The sequence below is a fragment of the Hyperolius riggenbachi genome, chromosome 5 (assembly GCF_040937935.1).
Source record: "Hyperolius riggenbachi isolate aHypRig1 chromosome 5, aHypRig1.pri, whole genome shotgun sequence".
NCBI classification, from domain to species: Eukaryota; Metazoa; Chordata; class Amphibia; order Anura; family Hyperoliidae; genus Hyperolius; species Hyperolius riggenbachi.
In genome coordinates, this window is record NC_090650.1 from 143,837,814 (window position 1) to 143,861,980 (window position 24,167).

The window sequence follows — 24,167 nt, forward strand, 5'->3', positions numbered from 1 at the left end:
ACATAAAATGTTTAATAAAAAAAAACAAAAAAAACATTACTATAAAAAAAACAAAAACACATAAATATTTACCTAAGGGTCTAAACTTTTTAAATATCTATGTAAAGATGAAATATTTTTCTCTATTTTTTTTTTATAAGCTTGTAAATAGTGATGTATGCAAAACGGAAAAAATGCTCTTTTATTTCCAAATAAAATATTGTCGCGATACATTGTGATAGGGACATAATTTAAATGGTGAAATAACCGTGACAAATGGGCAATAACAATACGTGGGTTTTAATTATGGAGGCATGTATTATTTTAAAACTATAATGGCCGAAAACTGACAAATAATGATTTTTTTCATTTTTTTTCTTATTCTTCCTGTTAAAATGCATTTACAGTAAAGTGGCTCTTAGCAAAATGTACCCCCCAAAGAAAGCCTAATTGGTGGCGGAAAAAACAAGATATAGATCAGTTCATTGTGATAAGTAGTGATAAAGTTATAGGCTAATGAATGGGAGGTGAACATTGCTCGGATGCATAAGCTGAAAACGACTGAGATGTTAAGTGGTTAAAATATTTTTCCTGTTACAGAATAATCTATTTATAGAACGGTCTATTTAAATAAGTATTACATTATTGTTAACGGAATGCAAACTGAAATATGTTTTTTTTCATATGTATTTGGCTTTCAGTTGTTTTGTATTCCAGTATAATTATGGGCCATGGACAATTAGAAAAAAAAACAAAACACACACATTCAAAATGCATTGTATTCTGAAAGTGCTATGAAAAACCATAAATACTGTGAAAATATTGGCCACGGATGCAATTAACTTTTTCATAATTTATCTATTTCCTCACCTTATATATGTCATGAGTATCATGGCTAAAAAGCTGTAAACCCCAGTGCACTATTTACATTGGCCACACTCAAGCACACTACACATAACATTTGAATAATTTCAACCTCCAAAACTTGCAAACAGTTTAACATGATTACCAATAAGCATGTATAGAGATGACCATTACCACACTAACACCAATGAAGAATGAATACTGTAGTCAAATAAGGGCTCCTGGTGGGCCCCTTTGGTCAACGGCTCCTGGCACTGATGCAACCCCTAGTGCTACACCACTACATGTAACTTTATCTCATCCATGAACAAAATTTAGGAAAAAGTCAGGAGTAGAAAATTAATACTAGACTTTTTATTCAGCAAAACTACTTAAATTGATTGCTTTTTGTGCTTGCTATACAGCCAAACATATGGTATGTTATACAGGTAAGATGAGAAAAGTCCGTGTTGAATCCCAATTCAAACCTGTAATGCTGGGGGGGGAGGGGGGGTCATACTTTTTGACCACCCAGCACAACAAGGCTAAGAGCTGGATAATGGAAGAGGCTACACAGGCTGCCCAGAGCAACTGCAGCTCTGGGCTTCTGATAAGATGCAATGGCAGCTCAGTGCGATGTTGTGCTGCTCTTGCGATAGCAAACATTCAGACAGATATAAGACAGACTGGAGTGAGGTAGCCAATAGCAACCACAGCAAATCGCTACCTCGCAAGGACAGGACTAGGAGGACAGAGGCTGATAGAATGAATGCTTGCTAATCTAGTCACTGCCTCAGTGACAGCAAGCATTTACAAAGACAAGAGCAACCGCAGCAATGGCCACCTCACAAGGACAGGACTATGCTAGCTAAGCTTGGGTGATCACGCTAAGCGCAACCTACCAAAATGTGCTAAAAACTGACTAGCTGAACACAGGATGTCAACAGTTTGAGCACGCATATATCAGCGGCACCGATATATCACCATAACAAGAATACAAGGAAAATAACAAACGCTGACTAGAATATGTATATATTAGCGATGAACCAATTATAACATAAGCAAGGAGACTAGCTAGATCTGGACTGGAGCAATACAGCGAACTAACTAGGCAATACAAACAATAAAAATTCTCTGCACTAGAAGGAGTACGTATATATGTCCTCATGGGAAATATAGAATCGTAGCTCCACAAGATAACTGAACTAGAAAGTAACAAGACAAGGAATATTATGCACAGTATCAAGGACCCAGTAACAGCTTAGACAGAGCTTAAACTATGACGGGCGAGGTCTAAAAGGGGAGGCAGACTTTTATGCTGGCATCAGCCAATGGATGCAAGCATGCACATCTCCACACAGCTGAATGGTAATCATTCAATTCTGAGCTGGCTTGGTTACCATTTGCTAGCTGAAAGACTATCTGTACCAATGCATGCAGTCCTATGCAACAAAATGCATGCAGGAAATTCAGGGCTATCCGGCTGCAGTTCAGCTGTAGTAAGCCATTGGTGGAATGATGACAACATTCTGAGCTGCCCAGACCTGCAGAGCAATTGCAAATGACAATGTGACTCATTGCAAATGCACAACCGAATGCAAGCTGACAAGCCAGAACTGTCTGTTTGCAGCTCGACCACAATGGACAGAACACGCCACAGGAGGAATCCTTACAAAACCATAATATTAAAATCATGATTAAAAGGTAGCTACATGTGACAGTAATCTACCTTTGCAGCCACCTCAGATGGAGTAGCTGTGTGTGAGTAGATATATAATATTTCACATAAAGCACTGGGAAAAGTTAGTAATGAGTATCATACCTGTCTATGATTGCACACATATCAATGCTGATGTTTGCAAAGCTCCCTTGCTTCCCGCGCTCTATGGCGTGAAGGTCAACCAACTGGTTATCCACGTAGATGAGCTGCATGCACCCTTGAAAGGAGTTCTGAAATAAAGGGCGTTCAGTGTTGTTGGATTTGGAGTAGAAACCTAAAGGGAACCAAACATGAAAAATAAAAATAAATAAATGTCAAATCAATGACAGAATCATAGTAACAGCTTACTGAACCATGGTAACCATTCTAATCTAGTTGTGTAAACAATTAGAATTTTAATTGCTGCATCCTTTGCTTACTTCTTCATTAGCATAAAACCATGCTAATCAAAGTACAGTAGAGAATAAAACTTGAATGTGTCATTTTTATGCAAGTTTTCTTTTTAAACATATTTCTAAAACAACAAAATCATATATTTCCTTTGGGACAGCTATGGACACAGTGTAAACTAAAATATGTTAAGCAAATTCCTCAAAAAGGTCAAGATCAGATAAACAGAAAATCATTATTTTATCTGGGAATCTATAATAAGGAATATAACTCGTGCACAAAACAAACCTGCCCTGTGCTAAAATGTGCATATTTACAAGGAACCTAAGAAGAAACTCTGGATAAATTGTAAAAACGAAAATTGTATCTGTAAATCTATAAGGTTAAATGAATACATTTTGAACATTTGCTTTTCTATCATCTATTAAAAAAGACTGCAGAGGATGATGAAAAAAAAAACAAAAAACTTATTTTCTTTACTGGGATTGCAATAGAAGTGGGGTACTATGATTAGGCATCTCTCACAGTTGAGAGTTGGCCATCACAACTACAAACTGACACCAGTCATAAGATTTTGCATTGTAAACTCATTCTAAACTCCTCAAAGTATGGTCCACAGACGCATTAATCAAGACTTTAACACCAATTGCCTATTTGATGCCCTACAGTCTGGATTATGACCTGCACACTTAACAAAAACAGCCCTCACCAAGGTGGTCAATGACCTTACCCTTGCCAGAGCCAAAGGCAGTAACTCCATCCTGCTCCTCCTTTACCTTCCCTTGGCATTTGATACGGTAGACTATTCCTTCCTCCTCCATTCCCTACAGTCCTTGAGGATCCATTGGCCTCACCTTGGCTTGGATCTCCTCCTACCTCTCCAATCGCTCCTTCATCCTTCAAAGGCTTCTCCTCAACCCCTGCCCCCCTCTAAGTCGGGGTTCCCCAGGGAGCTGTTCTAGGCCCCTTTCTGTTCTCTTTCCTCCCCATGCTGCTGCACCACTCCAAGATTTCCACCTCACAAGCGATAACACAACTATTCACCCTACCTTCCAGACCCGTTGCCTGTGTGTCACCCTGGACTCTTCCCTTTCCTTCATTCCCCACATCCACAATGTCACCAGAGCCTGCAATTTCCACCTTCGCAATATCTCCAAGATCAGCCCCTTCTTGAGCCTGTACACTACCAAGCTGCTGTCTGACCTCCCCTTGAACCAAATTGTCCCTCTTCAATCAGTTATGAACACAGCTGCCAGACTCATCCATTCTTCTCACTGCTCTGCATCCACTTCCCCCTTTTCAAAATCCCTTCACTGGCTCCCTATCCAATTATGTTGAACCACTTAACATCTCAGTCGTTTTCAGCTTATGCATCCGAGCAATGTTCACCTCCCATTCATTAGCCTATAACTTTATCACTACTTATCACAATGAACTGATCTATATCTTGTTTTTTCCGCCACCAATTAGCCTTTCTTTGGGGGGTACATTTTGCTAAGAGCCACTTTACTGTAAATGCATTTTAACAGGAAGAATAAGAAAAAAAATGAAAAAATTCATTATTTGTCAGTTTTCAGCCATTATAGTTTTAAAATAATACATGCCTCCATAATTAAAACCCATGTATTGTAATTGCCCATTTGTCACGGTTATTTCACCATTTAAATTATGTCCCTATCACAATGTATCGCGACAATATTTTATTTGGAAATAAAAGAGCATTTTTTCCGTTTTGCATACATCACTATTTACAAGCTTATAAAAAAAATAGAGAGAAATATTTCATCTTTACATAGATATTTAAAAAGTTTAGACCCTTAGGCAAATATTTATGTGTTGTTTTTTTTTATAGTATTGGTTTTTTTTTTTTTTTAATTAAACATTTTATGTGGGCATTTTTGGGAAGGTGGGATATAAAAGTGTTTTATTTGGGGAAATATTTGTGTATTGTAATGTTTTTTTAAAATTTACTTGTAGTTTTACTTTTTGGCCACAAGATGGCAATCTCGAGTTTGTTTACATGACGTCACTCTAAGCGTACAATGTACGCTTAGAGGGACACAGCTTCAGAAAGAGCGAAGCTTCCGAGAGAAGCTGTCGCTTTTTCAGCGGGAGAGAGGAATCAGCGATCGGGCTCCATAGCCCGATACAATGATTCCGTGGCTACCGAATCCGCGGCCGGGAGTGCGCGTGCACGCGCGCGATGGGACGCGGGAGCGCGCCTGTCCTCCTTGACGTTTGTATACATCAAGGAGGACAAAGTGGTTAAAGATTCTATACCTGGCCTATAAATCTGTACACAAAACCTGCCCTACCTACATTTCGGAGCTTGTTTACAGCTATGCACCAGGCCACCCCAAAAGGCCAGTCAAAATGCAATCCGAGGTCAATCCAGGCAGCAAACAATCATAATGATATTCCAGGCAAAAGGTCAGTTCAGGCAGCAGACAAGGGTGGTCGAATAACAGGCAAAGGTCAAGTCCAGGTAATCCAATATAAACAATAGCGCAATACAGAGCACCCAGCATCTAGAAAGCTAGAGCGATCACGGGCAAGGAACAAGTGCACTGAGCAGCCTTATATACTCCAGTCAACCAATCAGTTGCCTGCCACACATATCAATTCAGGCAATCAGACAGCATGAACCCTGCCTAGATGTTAGATGACTAAGAGATTAGCAGACATTGACACCAACTAGCAGAGTGTCAGCTGATTCTTAACACTTACTGTGCCTGAGCACATACGGCTGCCTCCTGGTGCTATGTGCGCTATCCCCGCTGTCAGAGGTGTGTGCGTGCGCATTCCCGCTGCCAGACCTGTGAGTGCGCAAATCCCTGTTGGAAAGGACGTTAGTGTTGCTATGCGCAGGAGCAGTGCCCGCAGACATGGAAGAGGACAGCTCAGTGAGGACTCCCACATCCCGAGCTTGATTGGATAAGTTCCTAGCAACATCCATCTTTGTAATTATCGATCTATCATATCTATCTATTGTATCTAACTATCGTATCAATCTATTGTATTTATCGTATCTATCTATCTATCTATCTATCTATCTATCTATCTATCTATCTATCTATTGTATCTATTGTATCTATCGTATCTATCTATCATATCTATCTATCATATCTATCTATCATATCTATCTATCTATCTATCTATCTATCTATCTATCTATCTATCTATCTATCATATCTATCTATCACATCTATCTATCTATCTATCATATCTATCTATCACATCTATCTATCTATCATATCTATCTATCTATCACATCTATCTATCTATCTATCATATCTATCTATCATATCTATCTATCATATCTATCTATCTATCATATCTATCTATCTATCTATCATATCTATCTATCATATCTATCTATCATATCTATCTATCATATCTATCTATCTATCTATCTATCTATCTATCTATCTATCATATCTATCTATCACATCTATCTATCACATCTATCTATCTATCATATCTATCTATCACATCTATCTATCTATCTATCTATCATATCTATCTATCATATCTATCTATCACATCTATCTATCTATCTATCATATCTATCTATCATATCTATCTATCATATCTATCTATCTATCGATCTATCTATCTATCTATCTATCTATCTATCTATCTATCTATCTATCTAACCTTGTGTTCAAGAGTCCTGATCTCTGCACAAGATTTTCAAGGCAACTTTATGTAGGAGCCTTTGTTATTGAAGTGCCATTATTTTGAAGAGGCACACTGTTATGTATTCAGGAAATCAATGGGCTTTCTAGATGATTTAGTCCTTTGCCATCTGGCAGGTAACTGAAGTGCAGATAGTTTTTCAAGATAGCTATTTTTCATATATATGAAGTTTAGCTGCAGGAACGGACAATGGCTCATTGGTGTTGCAACGTACCCAGGAAATATTTTGGATAGTGAAACCTTTACTACCTCTTTTTTTGTTGTTGTTTTTATTTGAAGATAATATTTTATTATTGGTTCAGAGATATGTTTAAATGCGTGGCAGATTCCTTTCCAATCAAATGAAATACATTTATAAAATACTTTGTCGCACAGTATATTGATAAGCAATTTAAATTGTCAGCCTTACTAACTAGATGAGTCTTGGGAAATGGAGAGAGCAGGCAAAACTGAGATCTGCACAACAGAGTACTCTATGCCTTAAGACTTATTATGAGGTGTTGTGCAATATAAGAATTCCACCTGTAAATAAACTTGCAATATGTAGAAACAATATCTAAAATTAGGCACCAAGATTACAAAACAATACATCCTTCCCATCCCCGATCTACCATAATAAGTAGATGGGATAGTACTCTCAACTTATGTCTATCAGATCAGAAGTTCATTATTATAAAGGTGCGCACACACCTTTGACTGATGTCGCCTGTCAGGGATCAGGACCCGATCCCCTGGGCAACATCACTCGCCTGGGCTGAACAGAGGTGAAGTCAGCCGTATAGATGTTGCTATGCGGGAAAGCCGAGGGACAATGGAGTGGCGTGTACGTGATGACACATGGCGGGTAAGGGAGCGGTGTGCACAATGAAGTTGGCCATCACTCAGCCAAGAAAACATGCCAGGCGGATTGATTGTGGTGCGGCAGTCGGGGCTGCTATACATATGCATGATTATTGGCTAAGGCGCTCATTATCAGCCATCTCAGAGGACTTTGATCATGCTTATAGTATGCACAGTACTAAAGTAAATCTGTAATTGAAGAGTGATAGTAGTTAATTTGTGTGAGAGATAAGAACAATTGGGGAGACCTACATCTCACATGCATACACACTGTCAGGTGCAGATACACACTGTGCAGTATATTATTTGTGTTATAAGCAATGATACAGTTATTGTTGAGGCATAGCTAAAACAGCAGAACTACTCTAGTCCATGATGGGAAAACAATCTCTAATCACAAAGTTGTTACAAGGTCTGAGTTTAACTTGAAAACAGCTACACAGGTCAATAGGATGGATGTTTTACTGCATAATGTAAGCTATTTTCTGCATTTTTCAAAACTAACAGCCCTATCCTTTTAGCAAAGGGATGGAGGTTAGACATGTATGATTAACCTTGTGTGTGGAACTTTGCTTTGCTTAATCGCTGGCGTCTCCCTGAGTTATGATGCTGCCAGCTGAGGCTGGTGGGCTATTAACCCCCTTGGCGGTATGAAACATTCCGCCAGGGGGCAGCGCAGCAGGTTTTTTTTAGTTTTTTTTTAAATCATGTAGCGAGCCCAGGGCTTGCTACATGATAGCCGCTGCTCAGCGGCATCCCCCCGCCCGCTTCGATCGCCTTCGGCGATCTCCGATCAGGAAATCCTGTTCAAAGAACAGGATTTCCTGGAGGGCTTCCCCCGTCACCATGGCGACGGGGCGGGATGACGTCACCGACGTCAGCGACGTCGGGACGTCATTGGGACTCCAGATCCACCCCTCGGCGCTGCCTGGCACTGATTGGCCAGGCAGCGCACGGGGTCTGGGGGGGGAGGCCGCGCGCCGCAACGAATAGCGGCGGCGGTGATCGGGGTGCTGGCGCAGCTAGCAAAGTGCTAGCTGCGTCCAGCAAAAGAAAAAATTATTTAAATCGGCCCAGCAGGGCCTGAGCGGCACCCTCTGGCGGCTTACCCCGTGTCACACACGGGGTTACCGCTAAGGAGGTTAAAGGGCAAAAGATCAGAAACCCAAAATGAAATATAGGATGGAAAGACCAATACCAAATTAGCACATGAAACTGTAGCCTTTTGATAGATACATCTCACATTTTCAGATGTTCCCTTATTGATGAGGTATTAGATGTTTAAAGAAAAGGAAACAATGCAATATTTGAGATATACGGTATACACTGGAGATAAACAGCAGTGCTTTTCAGAACAACTATGCTATCACGATGTGATGCAGAAAAGAAAAAATGTGTGCTAAATGAAATGGTAACTGCTTAAAGGGTAATTACGTATCATAGAGTAAAGTGGAAAGTGTGCCTGATAGCAAAAGACATTGAAAGAAAATGATTGCCATGTTTTAGCTTTCCAAGCCTCCTTATTTGTTTGAACTATAAGGCACTTAGGTCTTCAGGTTAAGATGTGATATTGCAGCCTTAGGTAATGTCTCTGGAAAGTGAGGCGGCACAATTGCTTCCCAGGGATATATTTAATGCATTACTTCTATTTGTCTATCCATCAGTTTATCCAGTTTGCACATTTTAAAATAGTACCCACAGGTACATTCACTTCTGAATTTACAGAGGAGAACAATTTTTTTTGTTTTTTTTGCAGAGGCTTTAGCCATATCTGCCACCACTGGTTTGAAAACTAGAAATTATTATTTTTTTTTTATTATTTATTGTATTTATAAAGCGCCAACATATTACGCAGCGCTGAAATGTTCTGGCTTTCTTATGAATAGACCTCACATTTACCCTGACCTGAGAAAATAATTACTTTCCAGTACTGCGAAACCACAATGTCAAAATCGCAAATCGTAACCTACCCACTCAACATTCACCAATGTAGATTTAAATCTTCATGCATAAAATGTATCGTAAGGTGATGTAACTGTGTAGGTAAGGTGATGTAACTGTGTAGGTAAGGTGATGTAACTGTGTAGGTAAGGTTATGTAACTGTGTAGGTAAGGTGATGTAACTGTGCAGGTAAGGTGATGTAACCGTGCAGGTAAGGTGATGTAACTGTGCAGGTAAGGTGATGTAACTGTGCAGGTAAGGTGAAAAAAATATAAGGCAAAGGGATTATTACTTAACTCCAACTGTCGTCTGTAAAGGGATTTAGTATGCAACAAAATGTTTACAAGTGCATGTGATCAAAGACAAAAAAATAAAGCCAAAATGTGCAAGGACTTTGCTCACAGTGATTTCAGGGTCAGAAGCCAATGCATGTCATGTAAGGTTCAAATACAAGCATGACATAGATTTAACTGTGTGTGGTACCCAAGTGGTTAAACAATTTCTTCTTTATGAGTCAAAATCTATTGATCTTGCTACCTATTCCCTAATACAATTTTGCATCCCTTAAATATAAATGCATATCAGTGATCAGATTAATATTGATAGTTCTTGCTTTCACAGTCCTAACATTCACACTTTTTTAAAAGCCTAACATTGGATGCAAATGTTTTTCCCTTGCTCAAATTTCTCAAGGACATTTTTATACAGTATCCTCCTGAATACAACAGTGAGTCTACATTGTTTGCCACAACTATCAAGAGGATCGGTAAAATGAGCAGTATAATATACTCTTGTGAGCAACTCGGTTTAGATAACTCATTGAGTCTCTTTGTTTCTTAAGGTCCAACACTTGACAGAGATGTTTCTTCCTTACACAGAATGTTCAAGGACTTCCTTACACAGTATCCACATTATTTTCCACAACCATCAAGAAAACTATTAAAAATGAGCAGCATTTTATATTCTCATCATTAACTTGGTTTAGATAATTTGCCGAATCTCTCTGGAGCTAGGTATACCTGAATAATTTCACAACTTTAAGCCTTATGGCTTAAAGCTCTACTTTGGCCGCGTACATTTAATACAGTCGCAAGTTAAAATGGGCGCAGATTTTGGTAAACTTAAATTTCAAAGAGAACACACGTAGCCGATGTTTCTTATTGCCTTTGTTTTTGCTGCGCTTCCCTTCGCTATTACAGTACTTTTCTGCACTACCTCAAAGAGCAGAAATGGCTGCACATCACTGTTATTACACATACCCGCCTGCAAATATTTTATTTCCTGTGTTGTTAAAATAACTGTGTTTTAATAACATGCATTAAAGAGAATCTGTATTGTTAAAATCACACAAAAGTAAACATACTAGTGCGTTAGGGGACATCTCCTATTACCCTCTGTCACAATTTCGCCGCTCCCCGCCGCATTAAAAGTGGTTAAAAACAGTTTTAAAAAGTTTGTTTATAAACAAACAAAATGGCCACCAAAACAGGAAGTAGGTTGATGTACAGTATGTCCACACATAGAAAATACATTCATACACAATCCGGCTGTATACAGCCTTCCTTTTGAATCTCAAGAGATCATTTGTGTGTTTCTTTCCCCTTGCATCTCTCATGCACTGAAGTTTCAGGCTGCTCTTTTCTTCCTGCAAACAGCTTTGCCCTTGTCTGTAATTCCTCACTATGTGAAAGCCCAGCCAGCTCAGAGGACGATTTATCCAGCTTGTAAAAGATAAGAAAGAAGAGAGAAGCTGCTCTAATCTAAATAACACACAGGCAGTGTGCATAGAGGGGCCTGGAAGGGTGCGTTCATAGCAGAACCACAACACTGAAGAACTTGGCAGCCTTCCAGACACAGGCTGACAAGTCTGACAAGAGAGAGATAAGTTGATTTATTACAGAGACTGTGATAGTACAAAGTGTTGCAGTAAGCCAGAACACATTAGAATAGCTTTTGGAACTTGTAGGATGATAAAAAACAGGATGCAATTTTTGTTACGGAGTCTCTTTAAAGGCTACTGTATATTTCTCTGTATTTATTTTATATCTTGCTGAAAATCGGCTAAATCAGCTTAAAGAGAACCTGAACTGAAAATAAAAAGTCAAAATAACCATACACAGGTCATACTTACCTCCTGTGTAGTCTACTACTCAATCTCTTTCTCATCTTCTGTGTCCCATTTGTCCACTGTGATAAATGTATTTCTCCGTCCTCCATTTTAAAAATGGCCATTACCTCCTAACAGCTTCCTGGTCAGCACACTGCTAAACTGTCATATTACCCACTTGAGCCATAGGGAAACATGGACATTACCTTGCACATTCAGTTGTAACTGACAGCTGCTGATATATAACTGACAGCAACTGGTATATTTCAGTTCTGACAAAATATTGTCAGAACTGGAAGGGATCACTGTAAGAAGAAAATTATGAGTCTCTGAGAGGAACTGACGGTGAGGTTAGTATGTAATATTCATTTGCAGCTACATCATGTGTTTATTTTAAATAATTTTCCTCGCTTCAGGTTCCCTTTAACTATATATGTTTGCTAACAAGCATCCAATTTTAGATGAAATGTTAATCTTAACCCAATCTTAACCTCCTTGCCGGTTATCCCGAACACAGTTCGGGGTAACCTGCGCAGGAGGATTTCTCAGGCCCCGCTGGGCCGATTTGCATAATTTTTTTTTTGTTACAAGCAGCTAGCACTTTGCTAGCTGCTTGTAACTTGCGATCGCCGCCGCTCGCCGCCGATTCGCCGCTACCCGCCGCGCCGAGCCGCCCCCCCCCCCCGCCCCAGACCCCTGCGCAGCCTGGCCAATCAGTGCCAGGCAGCGCTAAGGGGCGGATCGGGGTTCCCTCTGACGTCACGACGTCCATGACGTCGGTGACGTCATCCCGCCCGGGTCGCCATGGCGACCGGGGAAGCCCTGCAAGAAATCCCGTTCTCAACGGGATTTCTTGCATACTCTGATCGCCGAAGGAGATCGGAGTAGGTAGGGGGATGCCGCCGCTCAGCGGCTATCATGTAGAGAGCCCTTGGCTCGCTACATGATTTAAAAAAAAAAAAAAAGTGCGGCGCTGCCTCCTTGCCGGATTTTTTAGACCGGCAAGGAGGTTAAAGGCTACAATCCTGTCTAATTAGTGTCCAGCTATGCAATGATCTGCACACACATAAATACTCTGAATTTTATGTGTAAAATAGTGTTTAATCATGCGACACAGTGATATGCAGTGAACACGCTAAGTATATGTTTTATATAGCATTCAATGTATTATGTAGAAATTGTGCAACAATCTGCTGGTCAATTGTAGCTGCTACATTTAAGTATATGTGTTATACTGTATTTGTTATGTTATGTGTGTATAGTGGTTATTGGTATCATGCAGAACATGCCACACAAGGATCTGCAGGCTAATATTACCCACTACATGCAAGTTTACACTTAAACATATCTTAAACATAACAGTTATGTACTGTATATCATGATCTAACAGTAACCTGCACCCTTTTTGTAATGTATACCACATGGACCGAGTGCTGCACCTTCAACACTGCAACTCGCATCCCGACCTGCCTGATCCAGGAGTGTGCACAGAGCCAGTCTCTGCATGTACATTGAGGACGGAGCTACGAGCCTCAGTCTCTCCCGCTGTGGTCACTGGACTGGGCCAGTAGGATTTATGTGTCTTGTCCTGTAAGCTGCTGACCCCAAAGTGCCTGACTCTCTGTCAGATCCTCTGCAAGCTGCGGGCGTTACTGATCCTCCCTGCTCTGTATTACAATTGGTGTTTAATTTCAATGAAGTTTACAGCCACTTTATCCCCAGCATGGCATTCCAACTGCCAGAGGTCACTGATCCTCTGTGCAGAGTTTGAGAACTACAGTAGTGTTTTCTCCATCAAGTTTACAATTACTTTATCTTCTTCAGCTACAGGGATACTGTAGTAATAATAGAGGAAGAGTTGAAGTAGTGTAATATATAGGCAAGGAAGAGCTGCGGAATGCAGCAGGTATCTGCTGTGAGTGATCAGTTTAATAAAGATTGGAAAATAACGGCTATTAAAATATAGTACACATATATTAGTAATGAAGGTTGAACAATGGCTATTAAATATAGAGAGCATAACAGGGTTCACAGTTAACAGTTGTTGAAGAATAGCGCTATTATTCAAGTTGTCTGAGAGTGCATTGTAAATCAGACATTATACAGTAACCAGGTTATTGAAAAATAACTGTTAAAAAATATAGTGGAGATAAATTAGGTCAAGGTTAACAGAGGTTGAAAAATAGCGGATAATTCAGCTGACTGAAGGCACATTGTTATTTACACATGTTGGTTACATAAGCAGGAATACCAGTGAATAGAGAAATTAACTGAAGATCAGGTTAATAGAGATTGAAAAATGGCAGATATTAGTGAAGGTGGCTGAGGGCGCATTGTAAAGTAACATAGTTACATATATAGTTACATAGTTATTTTGGTTGAAAAAAGACATACGTCCATCGAGTTGACCCAGTACAAAGTACAACTCCAGCCTGCTCCCTCACATATCCCTGTTGATCCAGAGGAAGGCAAAAAGCCTTCACTTCCCCTTTCCCCCACGCCATGCTGAGTCAACTCCCTGCACGCTTAAAGTACAGACAAGAAAGATTTTTTTAAAAAATGAAAGAAACACAGTTATATAGTTACGTAGTTACATAGTTATTTGGGTTGAAAAAAGACATACGTCCATCGAGTTCAACCAGAGAACAAAGTACAACACCAGCCTGCTCCCTCAAATATCCCTGTTGATCCAGAGGAAGGCGAAAAACCCTTACAAGGCATGGTCCAATTAGCCCCAAAAGGGAAAAATTCCTTCCCAACTCCAGATGGCAATCAGATAAAATCCCTGGCTCAACATCATTAGGCATTACCTAGTAATTGTAGCCATGGATGTCCTTCAACGCAAGGAAAGCATCTAAGCCCCCTTTAAATGCAGGTATAGAGTTTGCCATAACGACTTCCTGTGGCAATGCATTCCACATCTTAATCACTCTTACTGTAAAGAACCCTTTCCTAACAGAAATTGTATTGCCAATTATTACATGCTTAAAGTGATGATGTGAGATATAGCCACAGGGGCAGGCAGGGTTTATGTGTGTCAGTCATGCAAAAGGTTAAGCGCGATAATGAACAGCCGTAGAAGAGATACTGATTGCAGGCATAGCCGAAACCTACGCCCATGTTATGCAGTCTGCGCCATGAAAAACAGATGTTGTGGATAAATACATTGTCGGAATAGCCACGCCCAAATTAACTTGTGCTACTATTAGCGCGTTCGACTTTGGCCACCTTCTTGAAATTAATGGTAGAAGTTAAAGTTTCAATAATTTGTAATGCAGTGTTTAGTGCATTGCGTGTCTGATCTTTATACAATGAATATATTGAAAGTAGCCTGCTGTCTGCATTCCGTAGCTGCTTGTGCAACAATGGGAGTTGCTCCTTCAGTCAGCCCAGAGTTGATCACATGGCCCTGTCCACGTGCGCCCACTGCTGAGAGTTTAACTCTGTGTCCAGCACTGCAATTTAATGGTCTCATCCTCTACATGCTCATTTCCCTCCCACCTGAGAGTGTAATAAAGCATTTGATAATTTGCAAACCCTCAATAGCGAACTTATGGAACCACGTGTACTTTTCATCCCCCTACTCCAAAAAGTAATGCATTGTGCATTATATTCTGGGACTAATATACGTCATTTGTGTATGTATTTTAAGTTTCACAACTTTTCAAAATTGTTAGTATTCCTTTTATTCAAAGTTAGGGCTGTTTTCCACTGTAAATAGCAAAATGCAATTGCAAACAGTGTTATTTTCATCTCGATTTTTAGAAATTGCCACTAATCGGCTCTCCGAATCATTTTTTTTTGTAATTTTTTTTTGGGGGGGGGGGGGGGGGTGGGATCAGAAAATAGAAATCGGATTTCCATACTGCAATACCACAACTCAGTAATTTTAACCCAATCACATAACTAGGAAGCACTGGACCAATCAGAGAATGCAGGGAAAACTCGGAATGCGAAAAAAAAAATAAGAGTGCAAAAAATGAGCAAATAAAAGACTCCTTGGAAATTGGAAATCTGCATTGGCGGAAATCTGAATCTCCACAGAATCAGTAATTGGCATTTCCGACCATCACTATGGGTAAATCACAAAAACATCACAATGCACAGCTTTTTGACAGCTGAGGATGAAAGTGAAAACTGAACAATCTCGGAATACAATATTTAGGTAAAATGTGCTGTTCAGTGAAGTTTTCAACCCTTCAAATCATATTACCACCATCATCCGCTTCATTCAAAAATATGGCAACCCCAAACAGAATTTTTTATTATGGCTTTGAAAAACAGGAGGACAAGACAGAAAATGTGTCAGGATTTTATTGCTACTCTATCTCTGTCCCCCATTGGAGTCATTTTTCCACAATGCCTTTTCTCAGTGGCTATGTAACTCGGTTAGGAAGCAAGGAGACATTTCTCAATAAGAACACACAGAGAAATATGAACTTCACTTATGTCCTTATTCCATTCTACATTTTTTTCATTAACACTCTTGTTACGCTAGATATTTGTGGGAAATCTCTCAAACTAGGGCAGAAATTAAAAAATTGTACATGTTATATCCATGACTCACTCAATTCATAACTAAATAGAAAACTTTTGATTGGAGTTCCACCTTAATTCACATTTATTTCAGACAAACTCTAAATCAGGTAAGAAGTTTTAGAGACAAATGCAATGAAGAACACACATACTGAGACCAGGACTGTTTTACATTATTCATTAGTGTATATTAGCATCCAATGACTGATGAAACCCCTAAGGCTATAAGGAAAATTGTGAGGTTCTGATTGATCTTGGCCAGCAGCTTCGGCTATGTAAATTCTCATTTACAATTTAAATCTTATTTCCTTTGGCCCATTTTTTTTCAGTTTGGCAACACTGAAGTGTCTCAGTTTCTACAAGATTGTTAAAAAAAACATCTATCAGTGTCCCATGCTTCAAGAGAAATGCAATCCAGCAGCCAGCCATGGTGACATCTACTTCTGAGTTTTCAGGCAGTTGCAAATTAACTGCATTGCAAGAGGATCAATTAGGTTTTTTTTATATATCAATGTAGAACCTGTTGTAGTAAACAGCTGCAGTAATGTAGGTTTGACTTTTAAAGCAATAGTTCTAAAGTTCAGTGTAGTCAACTTTAAGTTCAAGAAGCAGTGAGTAACTAAATACACTGTTGAAATTGCTACTTTCAACCAGCTCAAACCAAAACCCCCAAGTACCTGCTCTGTTTTGCATGCCTGAAGGTAATGGGTGCCCAGCACTTGCAAAAGCAAACACACTGTCCATTTACCAAACCCCTGTCGTTCCCACCACACCCAAAATGTGCCCCCAGTATAGGTAGCCAGGTAAACGTGCTCCAGTATAGGTAGCCAAGTATAGGTGCCACCAGTTTAGGTAGCCAAGTATCGGTAGCCAGGTATAGATGCGTCCAGTGTAGGTAGCCTGGTATAAGTACCCCTAGTATAGGTAGCCTGGTAGAGGTGTCCCCAGTTTGGGTAGCCAGGTATAGGTGCCCCCAATACAAGAAGTCAGGTATAGGTTTTCCCCAGTATAGGTAGCCTGATATACAGTGCTGCCCATAATTATTCATACCCCTGGCAAATTTTGACTTAAAGTTACTTTTATTCAACTAGCAAGTAATTTTTTGATGGGAAATGTGTCTCCCACAAACATCATGCTTCAGGGGGAGAAGGGTGTGACTGGTCAGTTTGACAGAACCTGACTAGAGTTGTTGGAGAATGGTGAGGCTAGTGCACCAATAGAAGAAGGCAGGGCTCCAGAGGTATGCTCAGTTACCTCCTTATTACAGCAAGCGTGAACATCCCCCCACCCTGTTAGGAGTCAGTATTGTTCTATTGCTAGTTATCTGCTGCAATCAATGCCACTCTAGGCTGATGGGAGACGCACGTTAAGTTTACTGTGTAAGGCTTTGTGAGAGCAGTTAGGTTGTATATGATTCAGATAAGGGTCATTCATTTGCTATTCCATGGTCATACCCTGATGTATACAGCAAACATATTTACATAAATTGAGCAGTCAAGTCTCCCTCAAATTTGGCGGTGGTTAGTTTACTGTAGGTAATCCTTGCTTTTTCCCTTTCCATGTGAATTCTTGGATGATTTGACAACATATTTTGAGCAGTTTATTAGAATTTTAATTGTGATATTTATGAGAGAAATAGTAGTTTGGATACAATTAGAGATGGCCCTTAACTGTTTGCATGCGAACTTGTTCGCGCCAATCCGGGCTGTTCGCGTTTGCAGTGAACCGTGAACAAATAGCGAGTTTGACCCGCCCCCTATACCACATCATTGAGCTAAGCTTTGACCCTCTACATCACAGTCAGCAGACACATGGCAGCCAATCAGGCTGCACTCCCTCCTGGACCCCTGCCCCCCCCCTATAAAAACGCTGCTGCATTGGCTATTTTCTCACTCTGTCTGCTGCCTGCTTAGTGAGAGAAGGTACAGACATTGCTGCAGAAACAGGGAAAGCGTTAGTTAGGTCTCGTTAGCTTGCTCCTTGCTGATATTTGTTGCTGAAAAGCACCCCAAGAGAGCTAATGTTCTTGTGATGTGTTTTTTTTTTGTGTGTGCACCACTGACACTGCTGCATATACATATATACAGCCCTGTCTGTCACAGCTGGCCCTTGCTATACTGTGCCAGGCCCAGCACAGTCAGTGCATACCTTTCACTGCATCTGTGTGACTGCACACTGTAATATACCAGTCACTGCACTGCATACCTTTCACTGCATCTGTGTGACTGCACACTGTAATATACCAGTCACTACATACCTTTCACTGCAGCTGTGTGACTGCAAACTGTTTTATACCAGTCACTGCACACCTTTCACTGCATCTGTGTGACTGCACAGTGTAATATACCAGTCACTGCATACCATTCACTGCATGTGTGTGACTGCACGCTGTATTATACATGTCACTGCATACCTTTCACTGCATCTGTGTGACTCACTGCACACTGTATTAGAGCAGTGAATACCTTTCACTGCATCTGTGTAACTCACTGCACACTGTATTAGTCCAGTGCATATCTTTCACTGTATCTGCTGCTGTGTATTTGATACTGATTGTGTGCCTATTTGTGATTACACACACACTGTCTACCACTATTTAATTTTGTTAATAGTACTGCATACCCCCAATATGGGAAAAATAACAGGCAGAGGCAGGCCACCCCGCAGGTATTTTCAAGGTCATGCTGGCGTGATTTAGTGCGGCCCTCAACCTAGGTACAGTGTTCAGAAGGCACGTACCCTCAACCCACAAGATTCTGAGGACGTGGTTGACTGGCTTAAACAGCGCACAACATCTTCTAAAGCCTCCGCACATAACCTCCTTGACGCACCGTCCTCTTTCTGCTCAGCTTCTGGTTTCACACAAAAACTTAACACTACTACCACTAGCAACCCAGCTGTTCCACTTGACATGTCAGAGGAGTTATTCATACATGATGCAGTTAGTGATACACTTGGGGTCATCCAGCCAATATGCCCTTAAAGGCCTGCTGTTGCCACCACCAGAATGCTGACATTCCAAAGCTCACCAGTGTGGCATTTTTTTTGTGTGACCCTGATACCAGCAATGCCATCTGCATCCTCTGACAAAAGAAACTGAGTAGTGGGAAGCCCAACACCCAACTGGGACAACTGCTTTGTCTGCACCTGATTGCAAAACACAAACACCAATGGTATGCACACATTAATAAGAGCAGCAAACAAATGTAAACAGCCTTTGGGGGTGTTTGCGTTCAACAGTGAGTTTGGTTCGTCAGTGTGAAGCAGTACACTACTTACACTACTTGCTGATCCATGTATACACACGCAAGATGTTTTCAAGCACTTTACACCTCCAATTTAGGAATGCAATGTGATTTCTGCCCTTTAGGGATTATAACCCTGCTCTGCGTCAAATCTGTAATTTTCCCCTGGATTTTTGGCATGTATCCCAATCCGCCATGCCCACCTCCAGGTGTTAGACCCCTTGAAACATTTATTTCATCACTTTTGTGGCCAGAAACAGTGTTTGTAGTTTTTCAAGTTCGCCTGCTCAGTCTATTGAAGTCTATTGCGGTTCGCTGAGTTCACTGGTTCGTGAACTTTTGCGCAAGTTCCCGTTGGAGGTTCACAAACCTAAAATCTGAGGTTCGGGCCATCTCTAGATACAATTGCTTTTTCTAATACTCTCTATTTGTATAGTAATATTTATTCCAGGAATGGAGTAATTTCAAAATCCCTGGCAGAGCACTGGCCATTAGCTTTTACTTATTCAGTGGGTGGAGACAGAAAACAGTCTGAACTCAGGATTTAGTTTTGCATATATGTTCCATATTAACAGAAATATCAAATAAGCATAGTATGAACCCTGCATTTGTCATCAAGAGATCTTTTTGGATTATTATGTATGTGGTGGTGTGATGATATCTGTTGTGCTGGAACAGTTTCTTTGTTTCCATATATATTTAGCCTTGAGTAGGCCAGCTGAATTAGGAATCACTTTTTAATGTACAAGTACAATTAAATTTAGGAAAAAAGACGTTATTAAGGTTTAAATTACTGAGCGTGAAAGGAGCAAACACATGATGTAAAAGGGCAGAATTGTTAAAGCACATCTAAGGATTAAATTAGCATAGCTTTCATACAAAAAAATTAACCCCAAACCAAATGAAAAATCTTAGAGAACAACTATTTTAACCACTTCACAACTGAAAGGTTTTACCCCTTCAGCAATCAAGCAATTTTTACCTTTCAGCTCTCCTTCCATTCATTCGCCTATAACTTTATCATTACTTATCACAATTAAATGAACTATATCTTGTTGTTGTTTTTTGCCACCAATTAGGCTTTCTTTAGGTGGGACATTATGCCAAGAATTATTTTATTCTAAATGTGTTTTAATGGGAAAATAGGAAAACATTTAAAAAAGAAAATCATTATTTTTCAGTTTTCGGCCATTATAGTTTTTAAATAATGCATGCTACTGTAATTAAAATCCATGTAACTTATTTGCCCATTTGTCCTGGTTATTACACCGTTTAAATTCTGTCCCTATCACAATGTTTGGCGCCAATATTTTATTTGGAAATAAAGGTGCATTTTTTTTCAGTTTTACATCCATCCCTAATTACAAGCCCATCATTTATAAAGTAACAGTGTTATACCCTCTTGAAATAAATATTTAGAGAGTTCAGTCCCTAAGGTAACTATTTTTGTTTTTTTATTGTCATTTTTTTTTTATTACAAAAAAAAAAAAATTGGTAACAATTGGGGAGTGTGGGAGATTATGAGTTAATTTATAATGTAAAAAATGTATTTGTATGTGAAAAATGCATATGACTGTAGTTTTACTTTTTGGCCACAAGATGGCCCCAGTAGTAGAAGCAGCCGATCATTGCTGGGGGGCTTAGATCAACGAACAGGAACTGTTTTTCCCATTCATTGATCTCTGGGCGAGCGGGCGGCGGCATGCACAAGAGCGGGAGCACGCGCACGAGCAAGCGGGAGCGCGGACAGCGGCGGTAGCAGCGGGGGTGCGTATATCTACACCCCAGGTGGGGAAATTAGGTTAAAAGGGGCGTAGATATACTGTACCTGGGCAGCGAAGTGTTTAAGAAGCAATAGGTTAGAATTTGCATCTCAAAGAATTTAAACTGATGAGCAAGGGGGAATTTTGATTCTGGTAGGAAAGTTAAATTCAATATACATTACCAAATATATATACTCCTAGTACTGGTCAAGGAAAAATAATGATTCATACTGACTTTAATTTAGCCTTGGATGCAAAGTTGGACAACTTGACTCAAATTAAGCCTAAAAAACCTCACAACTTGTAGACATATCTAATACTAATATAAAATACTACACTTTCCACTCACCTGTACATAATATCTATTCAAGGATAAATATTTTTATTCTTGTTTCACAAGACCAATCACTTGATATAGTATAGGTTAAAATACCACATTTCACTTTCCCCGATCATGCCCAAGTTATTAGGAAAATCCAGGCAGACCTCAAGAAACAGATCATGAAAACTGAATGTGGAAATACAGACAGATCTAAGGGTAGCAAATGAAATAAGACTGAAATAAGACTGACCATTAAAGATTTCCATAAACTAAACCAGAGAACAAGGAACTACTGAAGAAGTCTATTGGGATATCTTAAATGAATCCTTTGGAGATATTCTATTTCTTATTAAGATTAGAAATAAAAAAAAGAAACGGCAAACCTGTATAACAGAACATCTAAACTGCAAGTCTTAGAAGACCTCCATAAAAATGCATTGACTCAGTCTATGCTAAATAACTAGAAATGGCAAGAAGTGAGCTAAATACCGTATTTCGCGCTGTATAAGACGCTCCGGAATACAAGACACACCCAGGTTTAGAGGTCACAAACCAGGGAAAAAATATATATATACTAACCCTGGTGCGTCCATATTCCAGGAGCGTCTTATACATGTTCTCCCCCAAATGGTGTCTGCCTGTGTCCCCATGTCCCCTCCTGTGTCCCTTATGTGCCCTCTTGTGTCCATTATGTGTTCTCCTGTTTACCTTTATGTGTTCTCCTGTATCCTTTATGTGTTCTCCTGTGTCTCTTTACGTGCCCTCTTGTGTCCATGATGTTTTCACCTGTGTCTCTTTATGCGACCTCCTGTGTCCCACATGTGTGTACCAGTGTCCCATATGTGTGTACCAGTGTCCCTTTCTGTGTCCCATATGGGTGTACCTGTGTCCCTTTCTGTGTCCCATATGTGTGTACCTGTGTCCTTTTCTGTGTCCCATATGTGTGTACCTGTGTCCCTTTCTGTGTCCCATATGTGTGTACCTGTGTCCCTTTCTGTGTCCCATATGTGTGTACCTGTGTCCCTTTTTGTGTCCTCCTGCGTCCCATATGTGTGGCCATTCCCTGGTGCCAAGTGGGTGGTCGCTCTCTCCCCGTGTCTCTGATGCCCGTGCACAAGTGCATCAGTAATGTTCAGGCAGCCGGATCACATATCGCATGGCCGCCGCTGGGAACTGCCTCCTGTGTAATGCTGCTGGTGGCTCTTGTCCCGTGTGCCTACTCGTTCTACTGCTTCTCCGCTCCACCATTTGCCATTGTAAATATCGGGCAGCTGGCTTCCCTATTGCCGCGAGGATTGCAGACCTTGTCCCCTGTGCGCGGCTGGCTCTATTGAAAGGCTCGTTCTGATTGCGTCATCGGTACGAGCCTTTCAATAGAGCCAGCCGCGCACAGGGGACAAGGTTTGCAATCCTCGCGGCGACTGGGAAGCCAGCTGCCCGATATTTACATTGGCAAATGGTGTAGCGGAGATGCAGTAGAATGAGCGGGCACATGGGACAAGAGCCGCCAGCAGCATTACACAGGAGGCAGTTCCCGGCGGCGGCCATGCGGTATGTGATCCGGCTGCCTGAACATTACTGATACACTTGTGCATGGGCATCAGAGACATGGGGAGTGGGCACACACAGGCAGGGAATCCCTGACATGGCGGCAGTTCGTATCGGCGGGCGTTTGAAGGTCGGGGATTCCCTGCCTTTGCAGTATAAGACGCAGGGACTTTTTCTCCCCATTTTTGGGGGAGAAAAAGTGCGTCTTATACGGCGGAAAATACGGTAACCTTCTTATAACAAATGTAGCTAGCAATTTATGCGTCTTAAAAGTCAGTCATTATTGGCCTTGGAACCTTGGAAACCATGAAGAACACCCCCCCCCCAAAAAAAATAAATAAATGGATAAATAAATGCACTGAGGAAAGTCAAACTCAGTTCAGTATACTGTACATGGAGGTACTTAATTCTACAGTAAACTGTACGTGTACATGTAAAATTGATGTGGCCAAAAGTGGGCCGACTATGGCCTCTATTCATAAAGCATTCCCGCATGTGGTAATGCTCAAAACAGCTGACTTTCCTGACCATTTAGCAAAGTGTCCATTCATAAAAGCTGTTTCAGCATGAAAAGATACAATTCCTTAGCAGTGCGGGAAATTACTGCCTTGTGCGGAGATTATCACAACACGTGTCACAACATGTCAATTCATAAAGATTAGAGCAGGCGGAATTCTGTCGGAGAACACTGGCTGTTTAGATAACGCGATAAGCCAGCGGTAACAGCCAAGATAACAGCTAAGTGAATGAGAAAGACCTCCCAGGCAGCTGCAGCAGTGAGAGCAGAGCAGACAAGGCATCCCAGAATACCAAGGCTGTGTTTTTTCTACCCCTTGGGTACCTGTTTTCAGGTAAATTTCACATCCGAAAGCCTGCATGTGGAACATTTATTGAAGTTCTTCTAAGCTGCAGCAATTAAATAGATTGTTTAGGAAGTTTTAAAAAAAATGCACATGTAAAGGGATGCTGGGGCTTCCTCCTTTATAGTTTAACTGTCTCTGCAGGAGAAAATGTATCAACTCAGCCAGCAAACGTAACAACTCACCAGCACCACCAGTTTAGTGCAGGAATTCCCCGACCTATTATCGCAAGTGTAAACATTTTTATGAATTAGCACACAAAAGTCTAAAATACCGATGCAGTGTTTTCCCTCCAAGATTTTTTTTTCCGCAAATGTTTTATGAATAGAGCCCTATGTTGGGGTCCAATGAATCATTGCAGCTCTGTGCCAAA

The 24,167-nt window shown here is 40.6% G+C and overlaps 1 protein-coding gene across 10 annotated transcripts in view; it reads right to left on the reverse strand.

The window, feature by feature from the left end:
- CNTNAP2 (contactin associated protein 2) overlaps positions 1-24,167 on the reverse strand; it is a 2,604,396-nt gene that overhangs the window by 1,313,646 nt on the left and 1,266,583 nt on the right. For all 10 annotated transcript variants that reach the window (XM_068236339.1, XM_068236338.1, XM_068236337.1 and 7 more), the window contains one exon: positions 2,645-2,816. In XM_068236339.1, the coding sequence (XP_068092440.1) occupies positions 2,645-2,816 (172 nt within the window). The remainder of the gene's footprint in view (positions 1-2,644; positions 2,817-24,167) is intronic.